This window comes from Vigna umbellata, chromosome 2 (genome assembly GCF_029865625.1).
Source record: "Vigna umbellata cultivar VRB3 chromosome 2, Vumbellata_1.0, whole genome shotgun sequence".
NCBI classification, from domain to species: Eukaryota; Viridiplantae; Streptophyta; class Magnoliopsida; order Fabales; family Fabaceae; genus Vigna; species Vigna umbellata.
The window spans coordinates 43,536,850-43,545,336 of record NC_142166.1 but is presented as its reverse complement, the minus strand read 5'-3'; the positions used below and the strand labels follow the sequence as shown (position 1 = coordinate 43,545,336).

Genomic DNA, 8,487 nt, shown 5'->3' with positions numbered 1-8,487 from the left:
ATCATTACCTTTTTATCATCGCGACTACAAAGCAATATTGGATTCTTTCAAAATGCCTCTACATGGAAAAGAGTTATAAATGACCATCTATTGGAGGTCCTGTTCAAGCCAAACCAATGGCTTAATTGTCTAAGAGTGTACACAAGCCAAAGGAGCCTATCGAGTAACCATTTTCAATACTGAGCTTGATTTGGCTAATTTCGACCTTATTACCCTTCCACAAGTGTTTCCACCTAAGAAAGTTTGATTGTACGAAAGTTTCAATCAATTTATTTGTAAAAGTACGAACCATAAACCATAATCTAAATCAAATGCCAGTGATACATTTTACCTTTTATGGCCTATAATCGGAGTGGGGAACAAGCCACAATCAGAACTGTTCATAGATTCTGAAAGTTATGTGAACCATGAATTGACAATTATGTACATACACGGGTAATTAGGGAGAATACAATGCACAATTCCAACTTATAAAAAGACAGCTGGATCATTTTTAACTTCTATCGGAGGTATATACTGAAATATCAATTTCTAATCCGGCCTAATTCAGCCACTACTCTAGTCATTCTGTTTATCAATTGGAAATGAAGACTGACCATCCTTCTTATCCTTGCTAGCAGGAGTTCCACCACCGTTCCGTTGGACAGCAAGTTCTTGTGAATCCGTGGGCATGGGAGATGGAGTCATTTCTTCTTCAATTGGAAGTGTTCGTTTTGAACCTTCTAAGACAACCCCAAGAAAAATGTTCTCTTCCAGGGAAGGTCTAACCGATGACGAAGAGACGGAAGATTTCTCTTCATCTTGCTTTGACTGTGAAGTAGCAGCAATGGTCTCATGGTAGCAACAGGAGAGGATTCAAGCTCAGTACTTTGAGCCTGGTTTCTAGATACAGGAACTGTACTTCCCTTTCGTTCATCTACTGAATTTTCGCTTTTAGTCTGTGATTCAGAAAATGACTGGGATTTATCCCTGGAGTTGTTTACATCAGCTGACGAGGTAGATGTTGCTCCAAAATTCTCATCTCCTTTGGTGTCAGATGCCATGCTTTCATCAATCTTGGAATCCTTTTCCTCATTTGTGAGAGCTGCACCGGTTGAGGGTTTAACTTTATCTTCACCATGAACTTTATATGCTGGTTCTATCAGTAGGTATGGGCGATTTGCAGCTCTAGATCTAGTGAAAACTGAGTCCCCAAAAGGTATATTGTCCGAGTCAGCCTCACTGTATATTTTCTGAACTGTGCGGATGGGAGTGGCTAGCCTGGCGCGATGATAACCGACGACTCTGAGAAGATCCAAAAGGATTGCCTCCTATTTTCACATACAAAAAGTGTTACAAAAAGAAAACATTGTTGTTCATAAAGAATGATGATGATCTAATAATAGAATTAATGGCATGCTTCCTGACATTTAAAAAAAAGTTTTCACCATAAGCAACTGTAATTACTGCTGGCATCATTTTACCTTAACACAGAGGTACTCTTCAAAATGAGAAGTTTTCACAAAGCAAGATATCAATATCTGAAACAAAAAGGACCAATAGTAAGAGAATATATACTGAGAAAAAAAAAGTTAAAAAGGAAACTTCTGACAAAATATGTTTCTTGAGACACTGCAGAAAAAAATCAAAATTTGCAAATTAAAAACTGAAGACTCGTGCCATATAAACAAATCAACAAAACAGACACAAACCATAAGAGCCTGATTTTCAGGATTAACATTCTCCAAAAAGACCCTTCTGTGCAATTTTTGCTGCTCTACTTGAGGATTCTTTGACAAAACCTTGCGCATATCAGATACAATATTCTGCGTTAAGAAAAAGGGTACCAAGATAGCATCAGCTTTCATTGCATATCAGAGTCACAGAACATATTTTTTAAGCATGTGATCCAATAATGCTCACATTAATTTTGTTAACATCCAAGTGACTGATAGCAATGTAACTCTTGATACGCCAATGAGATTTCTGGGTCAGATTTCTCACAATATTTACAGTAAACTTTTGGTTAGGAATATGAACTGCCTCACGGTCATCGCCCCTAACAATGGTCGGTGACCACCATCCTACATGCTAGAGAAAAAACAAATTTGAATTCCAGAGAATTGGAGTTGCAAAATAAGAAATTCTACCATGGTAATAGTTCTTCTATCGGACCACCAAGATACTTATATTTGTAAAATTTCATTCTAAGTAGATTAGAGATACAAACCTCTACTGTGCCAGAAACCTCGTATCCATCAATTTTCGTTTGAATCCACTCGTTCTCAATAAATGGCCGAGTGGCATGGATCATCATGCTTGACAGAAAGTTTGTAAATATCTGGATTAATCGCAAACATGAACTTAGAATGACAATAGCAAACAAGAGTGTTAAATAATCATTTTTTATATGCAAAATACTGATTGAATATGGGTACTGACTATGAAGACTTATTCTTGCAGAACTTGATCAAGTTGACATATCTATTGATTCACAACATACAATGAACAAAAAACAATACTGGTAGGCAGTGCGAAAAAAAACAATGTTGTACCTCACGACCTGCCAGAGTGAGCAATACAGTGCCCAAACCACCAGCAGTTAACCACCTGTGTGTGGAGAAACCTAACATCTCCATAAACAATGATACGGCAGCAATCCAAACACCAGCATATACTCCCTTCCCAGCAAAATCAAAGGCCACCTGTTAGTCAAATTTTCCTAAATGAGAAGCTGGTTGAAATTAAAAAAATTTGGTTCCCACACAAAAAGATCCAAACAGGATATGAAGAATGACTTGATAAAAATGCATTCCATCCATATACTACAAAAAAAAGTGAAAATAATATAAACAAACAATTATGTATTTCTTATACATTGAGTATATTCTTAATTTAAATTTATATTTAAAAAGAAACTAAGGCTTCATTCAAATGCCCTAAACAAAAATCAGTCCATCATGTTATTGATGTAACAATTAAAATATGACAAGAACAAGCAATACTAGTAAATGAATATGTAATAGAGACATACATTTCTTGAACTACTGGAGTCATTTGCCTCCACAAAGAATTTTTGTGCTTGTTGAATTAAACTGAAAAAAAAAATGCAACCTTGTAACATTATAATTTAACCACTATGTGGGACCCAATACGCTTAAAAATTAAAAGAGCGAGAGAGAGTACTGAAAAACACTGTTTTTTGGTCTGGTATAAACAGAAAAAAATAACAAATGATCAATACCTTGATAAACAATAAGCAAACGAAATCACCGTTGACAAAGATCTCACAAAATTCAGAAGCCGCTGCTTCACAACCTGGCAGGACTTAGATGGTAGGACTACTGGATCTAATGCCCTGAAACAAATAATTCTATGATCAACAACAATAGAGCTTCTTGGGAGATATAGTTGTCAGCTGATAGGACAGTTATGTGTGTTTGACAACTGTAATACAGTAGTACGGAAGTTAAGTGCGCTTTTCTTAAACAGGATGTGCAACAGTTTCCAGATTATTGTGTTAAATTTCTGAAGTTTGTTTGATGGCAGAGACTCCTTGTTTGGGCTTAGGCCTATGTTACGGTTATGTTCTGCAAACTCTGGTTCAATCCCAAAACTCTTATATAAAATCTTCTATTTTATCTGTTCAAACTCTACAGTCTATGCTTGACAAAGAACAAACCTGAATATGAGCATTGCCCCAATCCATAACAACAATGGCTGAAAATAAGATGTCATAATACATCGCGAACTACTTTTCTTCCAACTGCTGTCAGTTCTCTGAAAATATTTTTTTCATAATCAGAAAAGGTGTTGATCATATTAATCAATCAGATATGGGATAAATGAATAATTAAAAATTAAAGGAAACTTACTTGAAGGAACAAAACCCTGCTAAGTCGAATGAGTGGCTCAAGACCACAAGCAGCAAAGGCAATGATACCAAGGGCTGGGATCAATTGAAGCAAAACGGGGTTCCTTTGTAAAGCATCATATGACCTGAATAAATATCTAAAAATAAATAATATTTCCATAGAGTTATGCATTAAATAACAGATTAAGAGAGAGAAGCAACAAGAATAGTAGAAAATCATAAACCTTGTCCTTCAGATATACAAATTAGAAATATTATAACATCATCTTGCAGATAAAATAGAAACATATCACTTGACAAGTCGACATTATTCCAGAACATATGTTCACAACCTAAATAAATAGAAACCAAAAACAGACAGGGCAGAAGGGCAGTTTAACCACCATGCAGCTTTATTAGGCACTAGAAGATTGAAAACAGTGGTTTAAAGCAGAGTGAAAAAAATATTTAAGAAATAAAAGAGAACATAATTATTTACCACAATATGATATATAATTATGAAGAGAGCTAGGAACACACTTTCTAACATAATAGTCTGGACATACACTCTCTCCGAGACTCTCATTAGTTGAAATTTATCAGAAACTAGACGATTATCAGAACTTCACTAAATAGGATTTTGGACCATATTTCAAACAATATGAAAGAGGCTGCTGTTAGAATTTCTCTAATTATACACCTCTGAATCATAAGTACAAGCTGATTCATTAACATGAAATTTATTACAAAAAAATTCAGATATTTTTGTACATATGCGTGACATCATTAGAAAGGCTAACAGAACATCAAGGTAACAAGTTAACATAAGTTATACGACAAAAAGAAAAAGGTGAACAAGTGAGAAACCAAATACAGGTATGAGCATACATATCCACTGAATTGGGGAACCTTTCTAAATTAACAAGGAGAGAGAAGCCAACCTTGTTAAAATAACACCAGCAGATTTCATCAGAGTTCCACTCCCTCCACCCGGTTTTAGGACAGACCGACATATAAAAACATTACATTTGGAAGGCACGTGCCTTATTGGAGCATGTAGTCTACTTAAAAGATGGAGTGCCGAAGAGTCTTGCTTCTGTTATTTCCAAACGAAATATCTCCAGAGGTTTAGAAAAATGAACACAATCAATATTAGCACATACGAAAGAAAAACACCAAATATATGAAAAGTGTAGGGGTACTCGACCAAATTTTGGCCAATGACCCATCCAACCGGTCTCAGCTTATTTTGGGCTGGAATTGGATTCTAAAATTTAAACCTGATATATTTTGCACTCTTTACAAGTATTTCATTAAGTACTTAAATTTCATTGAAAAGAAATGAAAAAAACATCCAGTCAAGTTTATTTCTGGAATGTGGGAACTTAATCGGATATACAAAGTAGCGGTGTCAAAAAGGTGACTCGGCTAGGGCCACAGGTTAAGATGTAAAAGGTGTCGACTCAATCAGGCACGAGTTTAAACGGGCTATGATTCTTCTAGACCTGGTCCAGGCCGATGCCTAGAGAATGGCCCGACCTGAGCCCATATGGACTGCAGACTACGCGAGTCAGGCCAAAAGTCGCTCAGATCAGTTTAGGCCACATTTTTTTGAACTGGCGCAGCCTGCTTTGCAATCCCTTTGAGCTGGCCGAGTTAGATCATTTTGACACCTCTACTACAAAAACACCCTAAGTTGGCCAAGCTTACTAATTTCTAGACTTTATGTCTTACGCATAACAAGATAAGTAGATAGCATTCTCATTGATATAATAATTTATTTGACGAAACACGTTATTAAAATGCCATTTTTCCACATATAAACTTTTGGCCTTAGCCAGCATAGTATCGAAAGGTGCACATTTTGCCTAAATTTTGGGTCCGAACATACTGTCATTCTTAAGTCTAAAAATTTAATCAAATCAGAATACTATTCCACATTAACTATGCACGTGTGCAATTGAGCACCCCATGGACAGAGGAAATCAAGCAAGAAAGGATTAAATCATCCATCAAACATAGAGGCGAAAGAGGGGAGGAAAGGGAAAAGAGACCATGCATGAAAATTTTAATTCACAAGAACCATACCAAGCTACCCGGTGAAAGATTTATGGTGACCAAATGTAATCGACCAACCCCCATCCGATTCTGTCAAATGATTGAAATGAAACTCAGTATTTCTTGAATTTGAAGAGGAAACTGTAGAAAAATATCTAAATATCCGCGTACATGACGATGAAAACCACAGAATCCAGTATTACTGTTGAGCCTAACGTCATGAGACAGCTGCGTTGAACCTGGACAGACCATCTTGAAATTGCAGTTCGAAGTTGAAAGCCAGTTCTCCCTTTCAACCCAATGCCTCGGGTTCTCAAAAACCAAATTACAAAAAAAAGGAAACGTTTCAAAAGTCCACGGAAAACAAAAACCTGCAAGAAAACAAACAATAACATTAGCAAAAAAAAAAACTGAACAGATCACTGCAATCTTTATCTTTGGACAAATTCTCAGCAACTGAATTAATCACAGTCCAATTCCCATAAATTGAGATAAATTTAACTTCGGAACGAATAAAAGGCAAAGAAAAGAAAAGAAATAAAACCCTAAATTTGTCGCGTCAAGATTATAACAAAGATTACCGCGTGAGCTTTTAAGGGTGAAAACACCACTTAATTGAGCATACCTCACGAGCCTTCAAAGAAAGAAAACAATACACAATTAAGTGAAAATTGAGATCTACGAACCTGAATGATGCTACAGAAAACAACTCAGTGTTCGTGAAAGAAGAGAATTCGACGAAAGAAGAAAATTTGAAGAAAGAAGAGAATTTGACGAAAGAAGAAAAGCAAGCGTTCCGGAAAAAATCTAAACGAGCATTACGATACTATCCTCCTGAATGAAATTGTAAGGCGCTGTTGTTATTGGTGAAAATATTAAGTATTTAAAGAACGACGACGTGGAAAAGCCAAACTCGGTTGGCTCCTAATAATGAGCAAGTTTCTTGTCGATGTGGTCCAATCAAAACGCAGAGTTTAGGATTAACGAATGCTGATAACCCGCGAATTATAGATTACCGTGGATTTATGTGGCGCCTGGATCGTGACCTCTATATCCAAATACAGTACTAACTTACACGACATGTGCATCTCCCTGTTTTCTTTTATTATTATTTTTTTATACTACACTATTATTCGGAAATTTAATAAAATTGTGTAAAAAAATAAAATTATGAATAGTCTCCATAATTTAAATTTTGCTTTCCTCGAATTTCAAGTGGTTTCTATGATTTAAAGACTTTCAAGGAGAGTCTTGTATTTCTAAGAAACAAATAAATGAGTCTTCATTACCAGTAATTACTCTTATTAACAAAGACGCTGACAATTATTAAGAGTTTGATAAGCTTTATTAAGTTATAAAAGTAGAAAGGTTCGTTTCAGAGGTGATCCAAATGAGTTTAACTTACTGCAAATTACGAAAAACAACAATAATTAACAGGTAAGAACGTATTTATTTTTTCTAAGATATATCAAAACCATGATAAATTTTTCAAAGCTTGAGAACCTATTTGAAAATTTAATGAAACTGGTAGAATTTATAAAATAATTTAACCAATACGTAAACTCCAAAACACCCATGCATGTTTTATTTTCAGAATATAAATTTAGTAAGAGTGTTCACTGGATGCAAAGTTGCTTATTCATTCTTTTATTATTGTTATTTATTATAAATTAAATATGTTTTTAGTTTAAAATTATAATATCAAAATGAAATTTATTTCAGTCTCAGATTTTTGTGCAGTTTGATCTTGACATTTCAAAATAATTAATGTAATTCTTATTATTAAAAAGCAAATAAGAGAGAAAGGCAAAAGCGATGGTTATGAAGACCTGATTTTTCAAAATAAAAAAACCCACAAACACAATAGTAATATGTGTAAACAATAGAAAAGACACGTATAATATCTTTTGTCACATTAAAAAATTAACAACAAATTCTAATACTACATCCAATAATTTTTAAAGTTCTAAAATTAAAATATATCAAAGTTTGAAAAATTTTGATAATTAAAATCATATTTAAGTCTTTATCATATTTGTTATTGTTATTATTATTTAATAATTTAAACAATTTGTGAAATAACTTTTTATTCAATAATGTAATCTTTAAATTCCTTTTCAAATTAACTTCTTTGTATAATTTTGCGTGGCTAATGCTTAAAATTTGTTGAAATCTTAACTGTATCTCTTACATAACTTTTAATTTCAAAGAAATGGATAGGAGGATTTCAAAATTCATTATTTTGTTATGATTTATGCAACAGAAATCCAAATTTTAGAATTTCATAAACAAGTTTATATTACTTAAAATTATGGGTTAAATATGGTTTTGGTCCCTTAACTTTCAGCTAAAATTGGAATTAGTCCCTCTTCAAAACTTTGGACTAATTTAGTCCCCAAACTTTAAAAATGTGTGAATTTAGTCCTTTTACCCAAATTTTGTTAACTTTATTTGATGTTTCAAACGCATTTATCAGTGAACGTTGAAGCAAAAATGTGTCAAACGGTGTAAACAACTCAAATGCTATCATGAAACGCACTTGAAACATCAAATAAAGTTAACAAAATTTGGTTAAAAGGACTAAATTCACACATTTT

General features: G+C 34.0%; 1 protein-coding gene across 1 annotated transcript; it reads right to left on the bottom strand.

The window, feature by feature from the left end:
* Positions 1-303: 303 nt before the first annotated feature.
* Positions 304-6,746, bottom strand: LOC124820860 (mechanosensitive ion channel protein 2, chloroplastic-like). The gene is given in 15 exon segments (XM_047292639.2): positions 304-837; positions 840-1,310; positions 1,464-1,520; positions 1,692-1,805; positions 1,903-2,070; positions 2,210-2,320; positions 2,535-2,684; positions 3,014-3,074; positions 3,224-3,337; positions 3,662-3,759; positions 3,855-3,978; positions 4,774-4,928; positions 5,921-5,980; positions 6,062-6,261; positions 6,577-6,746. Coding segments are annotated over 14 exon segments (2,043 nt in total). The 5' UTR covers positions 6,143-6,261; positions 6,577-6,746; the 3' UTR covers positions 304-558.
* Positions 6,747-8,487: the final 1,741 nt, after the last annotated feature.